The sequence below is a fragment of the Mustela nigripes genome, chromosome 6, assembly GCF_022355385.1.
Source record: "Mustela nigripes isolate SB6536 chromosome 6, MUSNIG.SB6536, whole genome shotgun sequence".
NCBI classification, from domain to species: domain Eukaryota; kingdom Metazoa; phylum Chordata; class Mammalia; order Carnivora; family Mustelidae; genus Mustela; species Mustela nigripes.
Genome location: NC_081562.1, coordinates 133,719,343 through 133,743,714, shown reverse-complemented (window position 1 = coordinate 133,743,714; position 24,372 = coordinate 133,719,343). Strand labels below are relative to the sequence as shown.

Genomic DNA, 24,372 nt, shown 5'->3' with positions numbered 1-24,372 from the left:
CACCACCACCACAACACAGGCTGGACAGACAGATGTCAGAGCGCCCCCGGTTCCCAGCACACTAGCTAGCTAAGACCACTCCCGCCATTAAAAAGTGAAGTGGGTGGTCAGCATTCTTCAGATCACAGTGTGAGTTTTGAATAGCAACTGAGAGTTTAAGGCCTAACAATTCTACTGCAAAATATCTAAATGATATTTTCTACAACATGGAGGAGAGTCAACAGAATTCTGGGTCTTGTCCCCATGTCACAACAAGGCATTGCAAAAGATGTCCATAACCTTTAACCCATCTCTTTTTCCTCATCGATGGTGTTCTGACTTTGCCTGAACCATCTACCACAGAAGAGCTCTTGAGCTAAATTACAGTTTCAAGGAATAAAATCACTTACTGTTGCGACAAGGAGAGTATTCTGCATATGCACTGAAGTTCTGGATTGCTACATAGCAAGTGCCAACGGGGTCCTTTTCTGGTGTTGGTTTAAGAGTTCTCCAGTGATACAAAGGAGCGCAGGCCTGTGACACATCAAAGACAATTATTTTCTTGACATTGTTTCCTCACACTATGATAGGATTTAGTTGGTTGACTAAGGTACTTAAATTCATGACAAACTATGTTAAATTAGGGAGTGAATTCTTTGGCTTCTGGCATGCTGGTAAATACCTCAGTAGTCAGAGTTAATGAAACTTCCAAAGCCAGTTTTTTACCATTAACGCACCATAGAATTAGAACAAATTAAACAGATAGAAAGGAATGAGTTTTCCCTTACAGGATTTTAAGTTAAATAAGTGTCATCTGGTGAAAGTAATTATTTCCTAATGGCAAAGAACTCAGATTTCTTTTCCTTTAAAGAAAAAAATTGGACCTACCTAGAATGAAATGATCATTGAAACAGTGAATAAATCAGTGCGATGTCTTAAAATGAGGATAGTTAATTTCTTTGTCTAGTTGTTGTGTTACGAAATTATTTTCAAATCACAGGAGGCAGACAAATCCACAAACTTCTGTTTTGTGGATTTTTGTGGATTTCCCTGGTTTATCACTCACGGTATATCCTACAACGTTTTAAATAATGACTTTCATTTGGACACCCTTACCATAGTGTGCTTGACTTTATTTTTCATTTAATGAAAAATTCATCCACAAAAAACAAAAATTAATTTCTTTCACAACAAAACAAAAATTAATTTAAACAACAGTAAAAAACAAAACAAAACAAAAACACGATTCTTGCATAAAATACACTGGTCACTTCTCCAGAAGCTTGGATTCTAACAAAAGCATGGTATTTGCAAGGATATCAAATAGGAAAGAGAATACATGAAATCTTCTTTAATCAAATTAAACAATATTAATTTTGTTATGAATGAGAGAGACAATAAAATAATTGTGTAGAAAACATAGGCATCTTTTTTTACCTGTTTTGCTAGCTTGAATCCTGATTATTCAAGTGTTCATTATCCTAAGGACACAGAATTGCAGATTCCTAGAATACAGAACCCCTAGTCTACCTCCTAATTTGATGGTATCACTCCTAATACAATGCCACAAAAATGAAGGCAGACACTAATTTTAAAGTCTTTTCAAGATTCGGGCTCAACATGTAACTACTTTCAGTAAAAACTTCTAGTCTCAAGTAAGATGTGTGTTTCCACTACTTGAGTTTGATAACGGGCTCAACATGTAACTACTTTCAGTAAAAAATAACTTATAGTCTCAAGTAAGATGTGTGTTTCCACTACTTGAGTTTTCTGGCATCATGAGGTGTTGGCCAATACCTAAAAACCATGTATCTCATCCATTTCCCTATCTTAGGGCCCTCTTGTTAAACTGACAAGTTATATGGTTAATATGTTTAACGTAAAGTTCCCACAGCAAAAAGCAGGAATGTGGGCAGAGCAGGCATTCACCTGTGCCTGTGCCTCTGGCAGTCTGCCAACAGACCTCACCTGCCAGCTTCCCACGCACACTTAAATGCCGGGAAACTTTTTCCCAGTACTTGCCTGCTGTCAGCTCTAGCAAGTTACCCTTTTTATATCTGCTCAGTTTCACACTGATGTGAAACATACTGACGAGATGAATTTGGCCTGTGACCCAAACTTTAAACATACACCCACGACACCTGGATATTCAAAAGGATACTTCAGCATTTTGAAGTTCTAGTAATTATCACATAGGGTAGAATTAACTTCTTTACCCTGCTAAACTTCCGTGATCAAAGGAAAAAAATTAACTTGAAATATACTTAATATTATCTTATCTCCTTTCATGTAATTTTGAAAATGCAATCATGCCCCTGAATTAACCATTTTTCTTATGAGCATGGCATATGATTTCATTTTTAGTGATTCTGAGGGCTTCTACAAGTATTGGATAAATGCACAACATGTACAGTACCTAAAAGATTTTTTTAAACCCCAAGTTGTTATTGGATAGAATTAGCTTTCCAAAGCAATTCCCATGTCATACACCACCAAAGGATTAAAAAAAAAAATTGTTTAACCAACTCTAGAATGTGAAAACCATATCAGTGCAAATACAATCCAAACAGAGACCATACTGTAAATTCTGAATTTGTAACGGGAGAGGGCTATCTGTATTTTATACATTACCTGTTTATATCAAAATGTCCTTGGGGGGTTAATCACAGACCAAATAAAGCAAGGCCTTTCCTTGAGATACTTATTAAATCGTAATTCAGGCATATTTAAACAAATCTTAAAAGCAAAGTTATTGCTTTATTGTTGTAAGGAAATGAAAGCCAATGGTTTAAAAAATTCTCCTGACACGAAAATTTCCAGATCCGCCTAATGCGGTCTTTCGTTTCTCAACAACTTAGACATATATCATTACTTGAAATAATAAGAGAATAGAATTATAAGGTCATAGCATTTTGAAGTTGAATCATATCTAATTGGGAGTGAGATTATTTGTTTTTAAAAGTATTAATGTATTCAGAGAACCACATAGTAGTTATATTTTTAAACAGAATTTTCCTTTAATTTTAAAAATGATCAATGATGCCACAGTAAATAAACTTTTAAAGAATCCCGATGGCAGTGCTATTTCTCTGGTCAATTTGTAATCAGCCCTTTAAATCAATCTTAAGCAATAAAATATTTACCTCCTTAATGTTTAGCTTTTATTTTTCTATCTTCCTTATTTGTTTTTGAAGTATTCAAAAATATCTCACAGATATGGAAAACAGGCTTTATCTCCTTTAAATTTAAACGCTAAAGTAGATTCTCTAATTTTAAGCACTAATTTTATTTTTAGAACACTGATAAATTTATCATTAAAAATATGGCATGTCCTTACATGAAAGTATTTTTGCAAGTATCAGCCTTAAAACATTTCAGAATACATATTATCCCAAAGCATCCGCATGAATCATACTCACCACAACTTCCCCTTTGTGAGCTTTCACTGTTGCTCCGAACCACTGATTCGATTTAAATTCTATAGGTTCCTTGGTTCCATTAACTCTGATCTTTCTGTTGTCTGACAAGGACGACATGGAATTGTTAATAATTCGTAAAATGTGGCAGCCAGATCTAATATGTAAAAATGAATGTGTCCATTAAAAATACTTGAAACACAATCTTCATACATGGAAGGGATAGTTCCAACCAAGACTTTTCATTTAGAAAAATACCAAATGAAAATGCATATTTGAACATGACATTTCATAACTTACAAGATGCATTTTTTTTTACAACGTATGTTTTCACAGATAACTGTATTGTAAACTTGATGTGGACTTGCTAGTCTTGAATCTACAGGTTTGTCATTGGTTTATAAAAGATTGAAGGCCAGATATTTATAACTCCCCTAAGGAATTCCAAATCTTTTCCAATAGGGAAACACATAGGAATCTCCAAGATCAGAAAAGCCCAAGTTTCTTTTTATTTATTTATTTATTTATTTATTTATTTATTTTTTTTTTTTTTGAAAAGCCCAAGTTTCTTGGCATGAGTTAGCAGGAATGATTGTGAAGGACTCCAAGGTCTTGGTTTTTAACTGAGTAACATGTTTCCATGCAGCCACAGAAAATAACACCTCAACGCAGTTCATATACACTTTGCAGATGTCAGAATGAGGGAGGCCATCTGGGTAGAAACTCAACTCAATTATAGCACACTTCAGGTCTTAATAAAAAGCAGATATCTCTTCTTTCACTCTTGATTCCCAGTCAGTGTATGTCCCACGTGGTTCTAACCACATGGTTTTAACTGGAGCTTCATCAGTAATAGCTAATGAATTTCAAAAGACATTTGTACAAGGCATTTATTTGTATGTATTTCCTTTGGTATGCATTTCATTTTTCTTCCTTGACTCTGTAATAAATGCATTACAAAATGAACTTTTAACTCCTATTAAGTGAGGCCAAAATATACATGTAATTAACATTAAATTGAGTTTACATATGATTACAGACTTTTACAAATTATATGCACTCAATCTTAATCTAAAATTTACATTTTACATGTTAGTAGAAAATCATGAATTTCCTTCTTAAAAACCTTAAAAACACTTTTGTTGCTTCTGAGCATTAAAAAAAAAAAAAAGTTCTGTAAATCCTTACTCAAAATGCACACAACTAGCAAAGAACTGGAGAATCTTACAGATTACAGAATAAACGTAACAACATAAACATTTCTATAGGCACTTTGGAAGACTGTAGAATTCAGAGACAACCTTGTCACCATTAATTGAGTGATTGGGGACAATTCTTTTAATCTTCAGGGTTTTGATTTTTTCTGTAAAATGAGGCCATGGATACCTTCCCTCTTTCTTCTTTTACAGGTGATCAAAGTCATAACGATCACATGCGATAAACCAAACTGAAAGTGCTTTCTTTATAAGCTGAGAAGCTGTACACTACAGAAATCATGTGGCCATATAACTGAAAGTCCAAACCCTTTACAAATATCTCTTACGTAGAAATCTGGAAACTTAACCTAAGTCCAAGAATTGGAAAGGACCTCACACATACACACACATATATGTTGTTTATTGTTGGTGATTTTTGGTACTCAGCAATGAAATTAGTAACAGCTCTCAAGACTGTCGGTGTGGTTTTGATTGATTACAGGGAAAAAGTACAACACAGTGACTTTGAAATTTCCAATATGCTAAAAAGCCATGAAAAGACCAGCACCTCTAAAATTTCAAATACCCTTAAAGGAGATCCCGAAACGACTTTCTGGGAAAAGATAAAAGGCACTTTTAAATTGACCTTGTTTTGCTAGAGAAAATGATGTGACTTGGCCTTTGTGACTCCGGAGGCATCTTTTCCGCTGTTCTGAGGTTGAACTGTATAGTAACTGGATTAAAAGTGTCAACTGTGGGTTATCATCCAGCAACGAATTTCTTCTGGACCAAGAATACAATGAATGGACTTCACTAATTCCACTAATTCCACACCCAATCCAAGGACTATGAGGGAGACTTCTACTGTCCTCGGTCTGCATTTACAGAGCTGAGCTTCAATCTTGATCTGTCATCCATTCATTGATCTTCGAAGTGGACAAACCACCTTTTCAAAATTCTGCATTATTATTCTGTAAATTCTCTAACTTTAAATCTAATATCATAATTTCCTAAAATTTCAAATGAGCGAAATATACTTGGGCTTGACTATGGAAGTGAACTTTCCCAATTTCCCACCTTCCTTTTCTGAGCAAGATTCTTCCATGCCAAACACCCCAACACAAAGCTCCATGCTATCTGTTGCACCCTGGTGCTCAAGAAACCTCTGGTGCAAGGACAATGTGTTTGATTTGATTTCATCTGATCTTTACTGACAACAGCCTCCAGGCAATATCTGTAAACACTCAGCAAGATTTCTGTCCTGTGGAGCCCTCTTCTCTATGGCAGAGAGCTGAAACCTTGGAATGTCCATTTCCCATTCTTACAAGTAAGACTCTGGTTGAATGAGATGCTCGCAAGAGGTCTGGGAAGAGAAATGGAAAGCCATTGTGTTCTTGTGGCAATTGTGGGCACACGTGCACATCAGTGATGACAGATATGATGTTCTTCGTGCAGCTCTCAAGCATCCCTTGATAGATAGGCAGATGGATAGATAGATGGATAGATTCAGCTCATTCTTGTTTTAAAGATTCTATTTATTTCATTTTTTTAAAAAAATTTTTATTTATTTATTTTACAGACAGAGATCACAAGTAGACAGAGAGGCAGGCAGAGAGAGAGGGGGAAGCAGGCTCCCCGCTGAGCAGAGAGCCCGATGCGGGGCTTGATCCCACGACCCTGAGATCATGACCCAAGCCGAAGGCAGAGACTTAACCCACTGAGCCACCCAGGTGCCCCTCTATTTATTTATTTTAGAGAGAGATGGAGCATGCATGAACCAGGGGAGGAGCAAAAGCAGAGGGAGAGCGAAAATCCCAAGCAGACTTCTCGGGGAGTGTGGAGCCCGATGAGGGGCTCAATTTCATGATGCTGTAAACATGACCTGAGCCACAATCAAAAGTCAGACACTTAACCGACTGAGCCCCAAGGCACTCCTGGCTCATTCATTTTAATTCTTGCTCAGCATTGTATCCTACTCAATCTCTATTTTAATTATCCATTCTACCTACATGTGAACATTTGGGTTTTTTTCCATTTTTCTACTACATCCTTATATCCTTCACCACCCACACATGTGAAAGAATGTCTCTCTGGCACCAGAGTAGAGATGACATTGCTGGGTCACACAGAGTCACCATATCTGCTTTCTCGGCCGTACCAGAGTAGCTACAATTCCCATGCTCTCTAGCAGTGCACAAAAGAGGGGCCGGCAGCTTTCATCCCTGTAGGTGTGTAAGTTTTTGCCCATCCAGATGACGGGTACCCCTTTGGTTTTTGACTTCTTTGGCATTTCCCTGATTATTAGCAAGGTGATCATCTTTTTTCTATCTATGACCCACACACCTATTTCTTCTGTGAATTTCCAATCCATATCTTTGTTCATTCTCTTGTTTGGTGATTAGTTTTACTGATTTCTAAGAATTCAGCACATATTCTGGGTATTGATTCTTCTCCGCACATGTATGTTGCAAATATCTTCCCCTGATTTTTGCTTGTTATTTAACTTTGTTTAAGGTGTTGTTGTCCATCTGGATTTTTTTTTTTTTTTAACATGTGTCCCAGATATCTTACTTATTTTCAGTATGAAAGGCCAGTTGTCCCAACACCAGTTATTGAACTATCCATCTTTATTCTTGGAGAGTTGTAATTCCACCTCTGCAGTGATTAACTCCTGACATGATCTGGCCCCTGCCTGCTTTTCCAGCATCAACTCCTCCAACTGCCCAGGCTCGTTAAGCTGCCGACACATTGATTTTCTGTTCCTTGGACATACTCAGCTTTTGCCGGCTTCTCATTGTACTTACTATTCCTGCTGGCACAGTTTTTCACATGGTTGAGCACTATCTGAGATGATCTTATTTGTTGGCTTGCATGCTTACTGTCTGTCTCCTTCAGAATATATGTAAATCTCATGAGCAGAGGCATGAATTCTTTGTATTTTCCACTTTTAGGATGATCCCTGGCACATAGTATGCCCTCCATAAGTGTTTGTTGAATGAATGACCAAGCCTCCATCTGTTTACTTGAAAGTCTGTCTAGGTTATCGGTTAGTATGTTCTCATTTTCATGTCAGATATGATCTGGGGCCCCCTGGCTGGCTCAGTAGATACAGCATGCAACTCTTGATCTCGGGGTTATGAGTTCAAGCCCCATGTTGAGTGTAGAGGTTACTTTAAAAAACAAAACAAAACAAAACAAAAAAAAAACCTTAAAAAAAATATATGATCTAGGGGGGAAAAAAAACCCTAAAGATAAAATCAAAAGATCTGTAGGCCAGACTGGAAAATTTAGATGGGTGGCAGCAATCAAATTGGCAGTAAGCTTCCTAATACCTTCAGTCATTACTTTAAGGGCAGGGGCTTGGTTCTTAAAGTTGTTGCAGGAGCTGTCCAGACATTTTTAATCAGGAAAAGCATAAAAAGGTATCTTTAAACATTTGTTTGTAATCTTTCCCATAATCAATATATGCTGTAAAAATTTCATTTAAATTGAAGCTACATATCTGAGAACAAGGATTACTCCTTTGTAAAATTCAAAATATTACAGCTGTGGCAGGAAACACATCCAAGAAAAGAACCTATGTTGATTTTAATGCCCCAGAAAATTAAACTTCTAAAGGTATGATTCCTAATACTCTAAAACCACTATTAAAAACCATTAAAGAGCAGCTCTGTAGGCTTCATACTCTTGATCATCTTAGTGTAAGTTTTCAAGTATTTGAGGAACTGTGAAAAATTCATTTTTCCATGTAATGTTTAAGAAATTGAATTATAGGGCGCCTGGGTGGCTCAGTGGGTTAAGCCACTGCCTTCGGCTCAGGTCGTGATCTCAGGGTCCTGGGATCGAGTCCCGCATCGGGCTCTCTGCTCAGCAGGGAGCCTGCTTCCCTTTCTCTCTCTCTGCCTGCCTCTCCGTCTACTTGTGATTTCTCTCTGTCAAATGAATAAACAAAATCTTAAAAAAAAAAATTGAATTATAATTATAAATTGTAATGGTATTCTTCCCTCCCTCAGTTTTATTGAGATATAATTGTCATATAGCACTGTATAAATTTAAGGTGTACAGCATCATGATTATATATATATATGTATATATATGTATACATATAATGAAATGATTACAATAATAAGTTAGTAAACACCCATTATTCTCACATATAGATAAAAAAAAGATATTTTGGGGGGGCACCTGGGTGGCTCAGTGGGTTAAGCCGCTGTCTTCAGCTCAGGTCATGATCCCAGGGTCCTGGGATTGAGCCCCGCATTGGGCTCTCTGCTCAGCGGGGAGCCTGCTTCTCCCTCTCTTTGCCTGCCTCTCTGCCTACTTGTGATCTCTGTCTGTTAAATAAATAAATAAAATATTTTTTAAAATTTTTAAAAAAAGATTTTTTTTCCCCTGATGGTAAGAACTCTTAGGATCTACTCTCTTATCACCTCTCATATATACTATATATGGAAGTGTTAACCATAGTCATCATGGCGTACGTTTCATCCCCAGAACTTGTTTTAGAACTTGTTTTATAACTGTATTATAACTGGAAGTTTGTACCTTTTGACCACCTTCCTCCAGTTCCCCCCACCTCTGGTAACCACAAATCTGATCTCTTTGAGTTTTTGTTCTTGTTGTTGCTATTGTTTTCTCTTAGAGTTCACATATAAGTGAGATTATATAATATTTGTCTTTCTCTTCTTATACACTGAGCATAATGCCCTCGAGTTCTGTCCATGTTGTAGCAAATGACAGGGCTTTCTCCTTTTTAATGGTTGAATAATATTTCTGTATACATCTATATGTATATATATACACCACATCTTTATCCATTCATCTGTCGATGGACAGAAGTGTGTTATTCTGATTAAATGAATAGTCTATACATTTGTTTATAGACTTATTTGTATCATATATGTATACAAATTATGGAAGCAGCCCAAGTGTCCATCGACAGATGAATGGATAAAGGAGATGTGGTGTGTAGGTACGTACACACACACACACACACACACACAGGAATATTATACAGCCATCAGAACATGAACTCTTGCCTTTTGCAATGAAGTGGATGCAGAGATCATGGGGGAAGAAAGGAAAAAATGAAATGGGACAAAACCAGAGAGGGAGACAAACCTCAGGAAACAAACTTAGGGTTGCTGGAGTGTAAGGGATTGGGGGGGTAGTGGGGTGATGGACATTAGCGACAGTATGTGCTACGGTGAACGCTGTGAATTGTGTAAGACTGATGAATCATAGACCTATACCCCTAAAATAAAAAATAATAAATAAAGTAAATAAATAAATACATAATAAATAAATAAAAAATAATGAATCTTAAAAATTTTTTAAAAATAAAAACAAAAATAAAACATGTAGGGCCAAAGACTCTTTTCAAATCAAAATTCTTTCAGATTTTTGTTTTTAAAAAGTCAAACAATATAAAGTAATGAAACTTGTATGAAGATTTATATAAGGCACTAAGTGTAAGGTCTTTGGAATCCTAATCCCTGGACATAGGAGATATTAAGTTTGGCAAGCCTAACCAACCACTCAGAGTTGAAGGGGCTTTTAGCTCATTCCTCTAGTCTAAAACATTTCTTTTCTGGAAATCATGAAGGTTTTATTTAAAATTATTATTTTCCTATCGCTATTTAAATGTTCATTTCTATAAATAATGTCATATAGTTTCCCTGATCTGGATGAGAATATAAATTTTCTGGTACAGTTATTTCCACATCTATATTGTCTTACCAAGAATAAAGATCATATTTCCAACTTGACTTTTTAACAACCAATAGTGTCTAGCCAGTGTTCTTCAGACATTTGTTTAATAATAATGCAGATGAGTTTTCTACCTCATATAATATCATTTGAGATGCTTTTCATATGCCAGTTAACTCAGGTCGTATGTAAGGTGTGTTCTAGAAATACATATGGGCTTTTGTTGGTTCGATGTGATTTTTTTGGATGAATGTTCTGCTAATTTATCTGATGCAGTTAGGGAAACAAATGTTAATAAATGAGAGACTCATCTCCCCAAGGGGAAATGGTAAGCCACCTCTGGTATTTCAGATTAAAAATAAAAACAAAAACACCCCTAGCATGACATGGAAGTCTAAAAGGCAGAGCGCGTACGGCTGAATTGTACAGAGACATCACCTTTGACCTCATCTGCTCCAACACGCTCCACTCTTCTGCGCTGACTAGAACAGTTTTCTCTTTCAGCTCACCCACGGCTGGGATGGACACACATCTCACATACGCACACCCCTGCACACACACATACACACACACATCCCTCTTCAGCTCTGACCTTTAATGATGCCCTCTCTGAACAGCTGTCCCTGAAAACAACAAGTCACCCTCCAGGCAGGGACAGGAGCCCTCCCTCTGCACACCTAAAGCCTTCTTCACACTCTGCTTTTACAGCACTTGTCCCGGTCTACCGCAGCCAGGCACTGATGCTCTCGTCCACTGGACTTGCATTATCACAAGGTCAGAGACTATGTCCGTCTTGTTCACAGGCATCCTTGGCAATCAGTAATGCTGCGCTCCCAAATTCCATTCGCTAGTCTGTTCCTGCTGATTCTTCCTTCCAAAGCCCCCTCAAATCCATCCGTTTCTTTCCATACCTGTTGCCATTTCCCTAGTTGGGACCACCATTTCTTTAGCCACAGGTTCTGCAACAGCCTCCTGACTGGTGTCCCTTCCCCCAGGTTTGCCACTTACAGATTCATTCTCTGTCCGGAAGTCAGAGTTGTCACACTACCCTAACCTCGCTAGTGTCATCCCTTCGTTCCCAAGCACCGTGATTTCCTTTGAGCTCTTTGAATTCCTCAGACTTTCTCTCAGCTCTAGACTTTCTCCCACTTGGAATAATTACCTGGCCTCCAAAGTCTTGGCCATAGTTACAGCTGGGGGACAGACAAGTCTCAACATAGCTTCTGTGTCACCTTCAGATGGGCAGGAACACAGCAGGCTTCTGTTTAGTGCCCAACAATTTATTTGCTTCAAGAAGTAATGAAAACCTCTCAGCATGGGAATCTCAGGAAGCAGATTAAATGACATAAACCTCTTCAATATGACCTCAAAGCAATGCTTTTCAATACAGGATATGATTGGGTTTCAGGATGAAGGCTGTATAAACTTGCCTCCCAATAATGCTTGCAAATGTATTTACACTAACTCCCCTCATATGCTTGCATTCTCCTCGGGATCTCAGCGCTGTTGCCGGAAGATGTAGTAAAAAGGATCCCAACCGTTCATTTAGCAAAATGGTTCATTTCTCTGGTTTAAAAAAAAAAAAAAAAAAAAAGGCATCACCATTCCCAATGGCACATAAAATAAGCATTTCAGAATTCAAATGTTCTGTGTCTGCAGCGTATCCTCATGGAAGATTAACACTCAGGATGGAACTGTTCTCTGGGAGATCTTAAATCCTATTCCAAATGAGTAGACTCAAGCCATAAGGTGGGGCAGAGGCAAAAATTTACTCCTTCCAAAGATAAATTCAGATTATGAATGTGCCCCGTCCCTGCGCACAGCCTGCTCATCAATCCCGTGACGTCACTGCTCCGTTCACACTTCCCCAATCTCCCAACCCTCTCCTACCACCTTCTTGCACTCAGCTGGTAACCTTGCTTCTTATTTCATGGAGAAAATGCAAGACATGAGAAAAGGCCATCTTCCTCCTCCTGTCTCCTGACCCACCAACCTCTCTCACTGGTGCCCTCACTGTGCCGTGTCCTGTCCCTGGGGAAGAGCTGTCCCTGAGCCCCTCCATTTGTGTCAGAGCTGCACACCCCCTTTCCCATCTTCTCAGGACTGTGTTCCCGTAGGTCCCCTTCTCTTTCTGTCACCATTGCTTTCCTCTCAATGGGATGAGCCTAATGGGCTGCAAACATGCTCAAATAGGTTCTCCATGACTGCGTTCCTCTGATCCCATGTATAGTAAGAGTTCTTGGTCCTTGCTGTCCCCATCCGTCCTCTCATTTTCTCTCTTGAAAACTCCACTGCCACCATTTTTGTTTGTCAGCAGTACTTTCCCGTGGCCAAGCAAACCTGCCCTTTCACAAGACTTGCCTCAGTGGGTTCATGACGTCTACCTCAATGGCCCTCCTTCTCAGTGCTTCTTACACATCCTCCTCCATTCTTCAACATTTCTCCAAATGGCAGGCCCAGCTCATTCTCTTCTCTTGGCTCTGCTTTGCTTCCCCCTTCTCTCACCATACTCACTCCCCAAGATGTGGTCCTGAATATCTTCCACACACTCATGACTTCCAAATGTCAGTATCCAAGCCTCTGGCTTGAGCTCCAACTTTACTGATCTACCTTCTCATAGGACTTTGGCTGGATCTCTAATAAGCAGATCAAATTTCACATGTCTGGATTTGACTCCTAGTATATTTTTCTAAGACTTGCTCCTTCCCTGTTGTTCCCAGTCTCTGTCCCATTCCTCCACGACTTGGGTCAAAATTCTTCCACACCTTTCATCTGTTCCATAATGCAATTCTACCACTTGCATTTTCAAATGAACCCCAGATCCTACCATATTTCAACCCTAACTGCTATCACCCAAGCCTAACCATACTTCTCTCTCAGTGGACAATGAGAAGAGTCTAGTCTCCTTTCTTGTCTCTAGTCTGCTAAACTGAGCCTTGGAAAAATCAAATTCAAATTATCTTACTTGCCTACTCAAAACCACCAGTGGTTGCCCATCACTCCACGAATAAAATCCAAAACATTGACCCTGGCCTTTAAGGTACCTGCCTATATACTTGGCTCTCTGGCCTCATTTTCTGTCACTCTTTCCCTGACTTACTTCAATCTAGTCCAGTAGCCTCCACCTCCCAAGGACACGCTCATCTCTAGATTTCAACAATGACTTCACTACAAGCTGGACCACTACCCATCCTTCAATATTGCTTCATTCCTTCCTTCACTTAATTTAGGTCCTTGCTCAAATATTCCACCTCCTCAATAAAACTCTAACCACCTGTGATAAGCAAAATAATAGCCCCCCAAATGTTTACATTAATCACCCCCAAACCTGTGAATATTATAGGTGGAGTGAAGAAGGGGAATTAAGGTTTCTAACCAGCTGAACTTAAGATACAGAGGTTATCCAGGTGGGACCATTTTCATAACAAAGATTCTTTCTTTCTTTTTTTTAATATTTTATTTATCTTTAAGAGAGAGAGAGATTAAGAGTCACCATAAGTGACTCTTAATCTCACAAAACAAACTGAGGGTTGCTGGGGGGAGAGGGTTTGGGAGAAGGGGGGTGGGGTTATGGACATTGGGAGGGTATGTGCTTTGGTGAGTGCTGTGAAGTGTGTAAACCTGGCGATTCACAGACCTGTACCCCTGGGGATAAAAATATATGTTTATAAAAAATAAAAAATTTAAAAAATAAAAAAAAAGAGAGAGAGAAAGAGAGAGAGAGCGCGCTTGAGTAGGGGCAGGGTGCAGAGGGAGAAGCAGACTCCCTGATGAGCAGGGAACCCTATTGTAGGACTCTATCCCAGGACACTCGGATCATGACCTGAGCTGAAGGCAGACGCTTAACCAACAGGCACTCATAACTAGGATCCTTTAGAGTGAAAGATGGAGGCAGGAAAGGAGGGCAAGAGACACGCCAGGGGGAGAATGACTCAGCCTGACATTGCTGGTTTTGGAAAATGTGGGAGGGCCATGAACCAAGGAATGTGGGCAACCTTGGAAACTGGAAAAATCAAAGGAATAGTTTCTTCTCTTAGAGCCTCCAGCAGAAATACAACTCTGCCAACACCTTGATTTTAGTTCAACCAGACCTAATTTCAGTTTGGCCTCCAAAACTGTAAGATAATCAGTTTGTGTTGTTTAAAGTCACTAAGTGTGTGATAATTTGTTACAGCAGCACCAGGAACACAACAGCCACCCAAATCTAAAATAAATACATGGGTGCAGACACACACCACTCATTTTCCCTTGCTCTTATCTTCCTTTTTCTTAATTTGCCACTGGCTATGCCCTGTAAACCCCACAAGAATACGTAAGGCCTTGAACTCTGTTTAGAACTGTTTAGAATAGAATCTGCCTGTAAAAAGTTACTAACACTCATCTGGTCACTGAAATTTGATTTTATTGTTTGCCAACATGAAGCTTTACTTTCAACTCAGTTGCTGTCTTTAGATAATGTTTTCAAAAGTAAGGTGGGTTAAAATTTACTAACAGGTGACACTTAGACCAGTGGAACAGAGTAGAGAGCCCAGATATGGGCCTTCAACTCTATGGTCAAATAATCTTCGACAAGACAGGAAAAAATATACAGTGGAAAAAAGACAGTCTCTTCAATAAATGGTGCTGGGAAAACTGGGCAGCTATATGTAGAAGAATGAAACTCGACCATTCTCTTACACCATACACAAAGATAAACTCAAAATGGATAAAAGACCTCAATGTGAGACAGGAATCCATCAGAATCCTAGAGGAGAACATAGGCAGTAATCTCTTCAATATCAGCCACAGCAACTTCTTTCAAGATTTGTCTCCAAAGGCAAAGAAACAAAAGCGAAAATGAACTTTTGGGACTTCTTCAAAATCAAAAGCATCTTCACAGCAAAGGAAACAGTCAACAAAACAAAGAGGCAACCCACGGAATGGGAGAAGATATTTGCAAATGACAGTACAGACAAAAGGTTGATATCCAGGATCTATAAAGAACTCCTGAAACTCAACACACACAAAACAGACAATCATATCAAAAAATGGGCAGAAGATATGAACAGACACTTCTCCAATGAAGACATACAAGTGGCTATCAGACACGTGAAAAAATGTTCATCATCACCAGCCATCAGGGAGATTCAAATTAAAACCACATTGAGATATCACCTTACACCAGTTAGAATGGCTACACTTAGCAAGACAGGAAACAACATGTGTTGGAGGGGATGTGGAGAAAGGGGAACCCTCTTCCACTGTTGGTGGGAATGCAAGTTGGTGCAGCTTCTTTGGAGAACAGTGTGGAGATTCCTCAAGAAATTAAAAATAAAACTTCCCTATGACCCTGCAATTGCACTACTGGGTATTTACCCCAAAGATACAGATGTAGTGAAAAGAAGGGCCATCTGTACCCCAATGTTTATAGCAGCAATGGCCACGGTCGCCAAACTGTGGAAAGAACCAAGATGCCCTTCAACGGACGAATGGATAAGGAAGATGTGGTCCATATACACTATGGAGTATTATGCCTCCATCAGAAAGGACGAATACCCAACTTTTGTAGCAACATGGACGGGACTGGAAGAGATTATTGCTGAGTGAAATAAGTCAAGCAGAGAGAGTCAATTATCATATGGTTTCACTTATTTGTGGAGCATAAAAAATAGCATGGAGGACATGGGGAGATAGAGAGGAGAAGCGAGTTGGGGGAAACTGGGAGGGGAGGTGAACCATGAGAGACTATGGACTCTGAAAAACAATCTGAGGGTTTTGAAGGGGTGGGGGGTGGGAGGTCAGGGTACCAGGTGGTGGGTATTATAGAGGGCACAGATTGCATGGAGCACTGGGTGTGGTGCAAAAATAATGAATACTGTTATGCTGAAGAATAAATAAAGAATAAATTAAAAAAACATTTACTAACAGGTGCTTTGAGGAGATAAAGACATTATGATTGAATAGCATGTCCCCCAAGGAGCCTGATTGAAAGGATGAAGGGTATTCAATCTTCCCAGACAATATTTGTGGTAGAGAATGGAGTCCAGATGGGTCAGGTTAAGGACTGATTTTTGTTATAAAGTTTTTCTCATATTTTTGTATCTGCTGACAGAAACACCTTCATCTCCTTGCCATGTATCTGCTCTCTACCATAAGTGTGAGGGTTGGGACTATAGTCCCAAAGAACCATTTCAGTGTCCCCAAAATATGACCTACAAAATATGTCCAATAGGGATAAAAGAAAAACCAGTTTTAATCACATTTTTTCCAAAGACAATTGCTTTTATTGCATTTCCTATCTAGTGTTCTTTTAAAGGTTATAGATACAATTTTATTAGGTGTGGGTTAAAAAAAAAAGTGTGAAATAAGTTGGCATGGCCTGCTTTGGCCTACCAAATGCAAGGAGAAGTTGTATATGTCAAATCTAGGCAGAAGCTTTCACAGACAATGTACAGTTTTCTACCCGCCTTTACAGTTGAGTGCTCTTGAAAGCACACATCAGTAAGGAAACTCCATGGACCTGCATCCTTGGGTGACTTGAACAAGCAATTCCTTACCAACTCATCAAACATTCAACGTGAGCAAGTGATACACTGGTGTGTGATGGTTAATTTTATGTGTCAGCTTGACAGGCTCAAGATATTTGACTGAATGTTATTTCTGGAGATGTCTGTGAGGGTGTTCCAAGATGAAATTAGCATTTGAATTGATAGGATCTGTACAGTGGTTTGCCCGCATGAGCAGCCTCTTCTTGTAAAAGGCTCTTGAAACTGTCATGGCAGACCATCAAGTCTATATTCCTGTTGATTCAGGGACAATCAAAAATGGACACAGGCAATAATTCTGCATCTTCTTATTTTTACACATGTAATTGTTACTGGAAAAAAGCTTGGTCTTCAATATTTGGAAACATGTAACCACACAAAAACTGAATTTTTTAACTACTCTACCATCCATACCAAATTTTCACAACCCTTCAGTGAACTCAATAACTTCATTTAGAAATATTTGTGTGTTAATTTTTACCACTATTTTTTCTGATCATAAATAAATACCTGATCATGGTTTTGAAAATGAGGCTAAGAAATGCATTTTTTAAAAAAGAAGAAGAAAAATCCAATTTTAATCACACGTCCCAAAGACAGCCTCTCATCACATACCCCTTCCTGTGCTCTTCAACAGATCTAGATAAAGTATTGAATTTTATGTTTTTCCCTTAACATTAAACAAAACCATTTTCTCATAGTGATTAGGCCATAATTTGCTTGACTACCCACATTGAGGATATTTGGAAACATCACTTTTTTACTGTTTATGCCTCCTTTCTTCTAAAAAAGGATTGGCAACAACTTCAGAATTAACATCTAAAACGTATCTCCCATTGGGAATGGCAGGAAGAAAGAAGCCAGAAGTATCAGAAAATCATGGCTGGGAGAGAAGATGTTCTGGATGGTTGAGGACATAGGTCCAGGGAGAGCAGGGACATGTGTGTATATGTAACACACATTTGAGAGATACCCAGTACTTCGACATATCTTGCTGAAGACGTAAGTTGTGTAAGCGGTGTGGCAAGCTGGAGACATCTGGGCAAGTCACAGGGAATGACAACCAAGACACATGAGAAATGGAGCCAGAAGCTGACTAGAGGGAGTTGGCTTCACTCTTTGTCAACACCATGCACGGATACGGGGCTCTTTGGACACAACAGGTGAAGTTCGAACACACACATCTAAACCGGTCACCTTCTACACCCAAGTGCTTTTTTCTGCTTTCAGAAAAATTTTACAATTTCCTACCTTTCTCCCAGAATGCTGCATGGTCTCTTCTTACCAAGGCCCTGGAAGCCTGTTCCATCGCACAGACCTCTAGTTTCTTGAAAGAATTTTTCAGATTAGGCAACAGGCGCCTAATGCTCATACTACTCAACTTGCTGTGGAGCAGGTCTGTTTCCCATTTCTAGTTAGAGTTTCAAGGACTTCCTTTTTCTAATTGCTTCCTTGGCCACTATGCACTGTAGGGATCACTGCCTCCTCCCTTCTCGTATCAGGACTTGGTTATATTCTGTTGCGTGGAAGTGTAAGCCATTTGGGAAAAGCTTAGGGACGTTGATGGCATCTGTCTGGGCAGCGTGTCAGGCATGGTAGCTGTCATGAGTTGCTCCCAGAACAAGCGAACCATCCAGCTTCCATGATTCAGTGGGGTCAGCAATGCATATATATGTATCTATATATTTTTCTGATTAGCAGCCCTGATACTAATTTTGCATTATGAATTCTTCATAGAGCTGGTTCTATCTGGGCTGCCTCCCCCGCCCCTTTTTCCACTTTCAGCTGAACTTCCCAAAGCCTAGATTTCTGCTGTCCATGAGTTCTGTCACATTTGGGTTATTTCCTCTGTCATTTACTTGATAGCTCTGACCTACATTTTTTCTTCTCTTTGTTCCTGAACAAAACCTGATTTCTTTCTGAGGAAGTTGGAAAAAGCAAGACTTATGTGACCAATATGTTTCCTAACCCTCACATGAGAAAAAGGGCACACCCAATATTATCAAAAAGCAACCCCTGTACCAGTCACGGCACCAGATGCTTTAAGCTGCTTCTTATTGTGGGCTCACTTAACACAAAATAAATAAAAATAAAACAGACCCCCAACACAAAGGCTTCCGGTCCCCAAGCTAAAACACAACTCTAAGAAAAATCTTACCATTTCAGAGCTTTGAAATATCCTAACCAAACTGTCTTCCATTTTCGGGTTTTGTTTTATTGTTGTTGCTTTAAACACAGAGATGCTAAATTAAGGCCAGGCAAATTTTAGTACTTTTTCTCAGATGACTTCCAAATCTCAACGGCCCCGCCCACCTCTTCCTGTTCATTCTTAATGTGGGTCCCTAATTGCCAGTGGTTCCCAGCTGTCTTGCCTCACCATTACTTTTAGTGTTATGATGATTATCGTCATTAATTAGCACATGCCATTATCTGTCTCCTCAAAATGTTTCATTTGTGTATTTAAAATAATCAGATATCTGCACACTATGCCTTTGCTACTATTGTTGCAATTTGCCCTTCATCATTCCAAAGATGAGGCTCTATTCATTCTGTCTCATCCCTCCCTCCTTTAGCAAGAGGGCTGTAATCTCACAGTTTTACTTACTCCACGCACGGGTTTGGGAAATGTAGGAAAAAGATGAAATGAGCCTTGGAGCAGATTTAGAAAGGAAAGGCATGAATGTGGCAGATGTGATATTTTAAATTGTTTAAGACACGGGGCACAGTTTAGACAGTTCCCGAGGCAAAAGTGAAAGAGATCAATTTGGTGAAGGGGGAATTTTATTCTAGTGAAGTAAGAGAGAAAGACAGAAGGGAGATGAGGGAAGTGGGGTTTTTTTTTTTGCAACCACTTGATTTTGTACAGAGCAGGAAAATTATCTACTCTTTGCACCTCCCCCACTGCCATATGCTTCCCTAAAGTTTCCTTCCTCCCTACTTGAAAGGACCACAGATTTTAATAGTGTTCATGCATTTGAAGTGCTGGGCTACTCCTGGTGTCCCAGTTTTTCATTTACACTGAGAAGTCATTTTTAAAATCCAGCTTACATGATAAGGTCAAAATAAAATAAATGATCACTTAATGAAAAAAATCGAACTAAATGGAAGTTTTAAAAAGAAAGAAAGGCAGTTGACCTTACAACTGAAGTTCAAGATCACAACCAGATCCGCAGACTAAATTATAGGCCAGTCTCCTTCAATGCCTAGGTTGGGAGAGTTTGTTAGGCTACCACCGTGAACACTAAATTGTAGACGCCCCAGGGGCCTGAACAAGTTGAAACAGAGTCATTAAAAGGTCAAATTTACTTGAATTCACATGTAATAGGAAAGCCAGACAGAGAAAAGATGGGGAAGTTACAACTATATGTTTAGAGGAATATTTGAAATGTAATACATATTTGTGCCTGAGTCAGCGTGCTCTCTTATGTGAACATCAGATGTGGGTGTTAGCACTCAAAGCCACTACATTTTGTCAGGCAGAGAAATTTTCTTCCTCTTTATGGAAAACCATACATGGCTGTCAAGTGGCAGAGATTAAGACAGGAAGCTGTTGACCTGGGACTCTGAGGGGCCACAGCACACTGTGAGAAGCTGCAACAAACCAGGGACATAGACAACCCATCCTTCCCATCAAGACAAAGCCTCCTTCTAAGACCTCTGCTCTCCACAACCTTCAACCCCAACTGCTTTTCCCTTCTTGATCTTCCCTGGAAGATCATTTTAATTGGACTTTGTGAAGGTAATTGGGGGCTGAGGGGAAGGAAGTGTGAAGGCAGGGCAAGCAGTGCGTCACCTCCATAGACTCTGACCCTGAATTTGCACCCTATTAGGACCCGTCCTCTCCCACTCCCGGAAGGAAGGCGGGGCAAAGAGGCAGGCTCTGTCGCAGGCAGGCAGACCTTTTTTGCAACCCGACATCTACTGCTTACTGTGGTCTTGGGGACAGCTCTTTTTGAACACCTTTGATGTCAGTTTCCTTATTCATAAAATGCGTTTTATGGATTAGAAATAAGGTGTATAAGAGGCTGTTACATAGTAGGTGATCAGTAAATGTGATGACATTGACTGCCAGACCCCGAGTCAGCAGCACCTGTGTTTCTGCCTTTCATCTTTGGTTCCAAGATCATCCTGTACCCCAAGAACAGGGACTTAAACTGCGAAGAGCTATACTGACTCCCACTGCCCCTCCTCTCTCCCCCAGCTTCGCAGTAAATGGCAACCCCTGGCAGTTCTATTATCTGGAGCGCCTGGATAAAGAAATAGGTAGAAATGATGTGTTGAGAGCTAGCTCCCACTCAGTAGCCAACATGGAGCCCCGAGGTCCTCCGATTCCTTTTGCCCTCCATTCCCAGGCCATTCCCAACAGCAACCAAGGTTCCTGGGCCCACAGTACCCCCTGATGGCTAACAGGGGAAACTTTCTTTCCTCAAAGATTCTTCTCAGTGGGACTCCCCCAAGCATTCACACAGCTCACTGTCTTGTTCATTCCACCGGGGACCATTCATGTCTCAAAAACGTGTGACTTCCTCTGCCTTGCTTCTTTTTTATCTTCATTTTTGCTCAATTATTTCAGAAACATCTGTCTCCCTCCCCATTTCTTCCCCTTATTTTGTTCCACTTATGAATCCTCAAATCACTACAGTTACGGTTGTTAAGTATAATAGGATGAGGGCATCTATCTACCATAAAAACAAAAAACAAACAAACAAACAAAAACTTCCATTCATTTAGAAGCCAAATAAGATAGAGTGTAGAACCAGCAGCATTAATCTCTAGAACACTTAGAGATACCCGGATGTCTTCCTCAGAACTTGCACAGAAGGGACGCCATTCACCCCTGGTTCTTTCTCTAAGTAACTCTGACCTTTTCTCGATATTCTTATTATTTTTCTATTTATTTAATTGTTAAAGCTGTGTAGGTTTGTCCCCTACTGTTTCACTACAAATATAATTCAGTTACAATAAGGGTTAACTGCATTCCTGTGGGCTGTTCTGGAAACCAAACCAAAGCAAAATCTTGCAGCATTATTTCTCCATGGAAAGTGAATTTAGATCCCCAAAAAGTTGCTCTAGAAGGAACTTTTGGAAAATCTACCTATTGTAATTTAACATTGGACATTTTTTGGGTTGGGAGTGTTCAGTTTTTAAAAATTCATATTGATGTCTGTATTCTCTGGTTTTCATCTGTTGAACCATGACATCTACTGGGATTAGTACTTAGAAAGGTATTCAGATGTAACCTATCTGTGCAGACATCGGTTCTTCTTTTATCAAAGGAAAAATATACTAACCAGATTCTGATTTGGTATGTTATAGGAATGTTCTAGCAGGTTATAAAACTCATGTCCATGATACAGTTTGCTTCTTGGTAGAAATGCAAGAATATCTCTTAAAATATAAATACTTAACTTCCCTTAACTTAAATTCAAATAATACCATTGCCTTATGTCTTTATTTATCCAGGCCTGGGTTTTAGAGACTTTTAAAAACACAAATGGTTTTGATATGGATTATTTTAAAAGCCATTAATTATAAGCTTTATCCTGACTTAGAAAATTTACTCTCAAACTAGACATAGGTCAGTAATCAGAAGCATTTAAAATCCCAATTAAACAACGAGTTAAAAGATATCTTTTACAAATTAACATCAAGTGGCTTAATTTTTCTAATTTCTAATACATTTAAAAGTAAAAATAAAAATTGGGACAGAATAACTGAGTTACTTAATAAAATGGGAAATGAGTTATTGTGACTATATATAGATACATGTGAAAAATATAATTTGAGAATGTTTTCATGAAGTATTTTCTTAATTTGGGCATAACTCAAGGTAAGCCTTGCATAGGATTTTTTTTTCTTTGAAATGGCTTCCGTATTGATAGAATCAAAATTACTTAATTTTTTGAAATAGAAAGTTGCAAACTGGATAAAGTAACAGGTAAATACTATCCTTCCAATTTCATAAAAATGCTGTGAAAATGGATTTTCCACATACATTCTAAGTGCACACTAATGTAATAATGATGAAGAATGATGTCATAAAAATACTTGTGTGGTACAAAAGGTATTTTAACTGATCATCAAAGAACATTATTTGAGTTCACATTTTTACGAAAAGAGATATTTGGTTTCTGATAATGTATACCTTTGGAATTCATAAAGTTTTAGAGGTACAAATTAAAACATTCAGTGTTAATGTTTTTGAAAGCATTACGGTAAAATTATTTTCTCAGGACCCAAAGAGAAAACACCAGAGGAAACCTAACCAGCCTGAATTGGTTAAAATGTATTTTCCCTTTAATTAAATAAGAAACATCTGTCTAGGGATTTTGGAAATGGATGTAATCCATCCACACTCTGCCTGTACTAGTTTGCATCCAATATCCAATATTTTGAAAGAAAATTCTTTCTTTCTGTAAAGAATTAAACAGCAACATGGAGAGATGTCTGGGTCTATAGCAGCTGAGTCTTGCCTCCAGAATTTGGGCACTGGAAATGTTAAGGATCTGTCTTTTCCTGGATTTGTCCTTGGTAAGCAACCAAACTCTCTCCATAATCACGGTTAAGGTAGAACATATTTATTTCTTTAAAGCATCCACTGAAAATGCTCATCTTGGGACAGTAAGGAAACAGAAGTTACTAGGACACATCCAAATATTCAAGGTCAAAGCACCAAGGTTCCCTCTCTGGGGTTCACCGGACATTTTCCTTGCCTTCACTCACTAAGCTGATTTCTCTAGGGACCTGAACAGCCCACAACACAAGACTCATCAGACAGGCCAAATGAGTACAACCAAAGTGGGGAGTTAAGTCCCGGATGCCTCTGGTTCTTTGAAACCAGGACACACCGTTGAGAATGACAAATATCACTTACTGGTGTTGTCAAACGGTATCTGCCTGCACTGCGCAGACCCCTCGGCGGGCCAAGGACAGTAATAGACGGCTCCCCCTTCCACGATGTCTGGCTGGGTGGTGTTGGCTTTGGGCGCCCCCACCAAGACACTCGCTCTGCGAAAGGTTAGAGAAAATCACTCCTTGGGAATCATAAAAGTGGGACGCGATGCAGTCCGTAGCGGGCGTGCTCCCTGAGACTAGGGTTGGGGTCGGGGGCAGAAACATTTATGCTGGAGACCGACTGTCAAACTTGATTTCCTGTTCCAAACCTACGGGCGTCTGAAACCTGGTTTGAAGAGGGTGCAGATAGTCCTAATTCTTCTCTAGGTGGAGCTATGTATACAGTGAGATGAGTGAAGAGGGGAAAAAAATAGCAAAGGACAGAGCCCAGCTGCTTGTAGCCGACAGCACTTGCGCCCAGACACTTAATTGTTACAGGCTATGCAAAAACAGACCGTGTTGTGGTCCGTTGTTTAAACTCGCTTGTTCGGTCCCGGTCCCGTTTTCCCCTTTGTATGATGCTCGAGTCTTTGCTCGGGTCCTGGGAGGTCCCTAGGGCTTGCGTTTTCTATGCAAGTGGCATGTCTCTACTTCAAAGTTCACAAGGCACATCTAGCATGGAAGGGGGACAAGAGGCGGGGGGAGCCTGAC

General features: G+C 39.4%; 1 protein-coding gene across 1 annotated transcript in view; it reads right to left on the bottom strand.

The window, feature by feature from the left end:
* The window catches only part of ITGA8 (integrin subunit alpha 8), a 181,535-nt gene that overhangs the window by 156,722 nt on the left and 441 nt on the right, over positions 1-24,372 (bottom strand). Inside the window, exons 2-4 of the mRNA XM_059404254.1 lie at positions 23,702-23,835; positions 3,399-3,499; positions 390-513 (exon numbers count right to left, since the gene is read on the bottom strand). Coding sequence (XP_059260237.1) covers positions 390-513; positions 3,399-3,499; positions 23,702-23,835 — 359 coding nt within the window. The remainder of the gene's footprint in view (positions 1-389; positions 514-3,398; positions 3,500-23,701; positions 23,836-24,372) is intronic.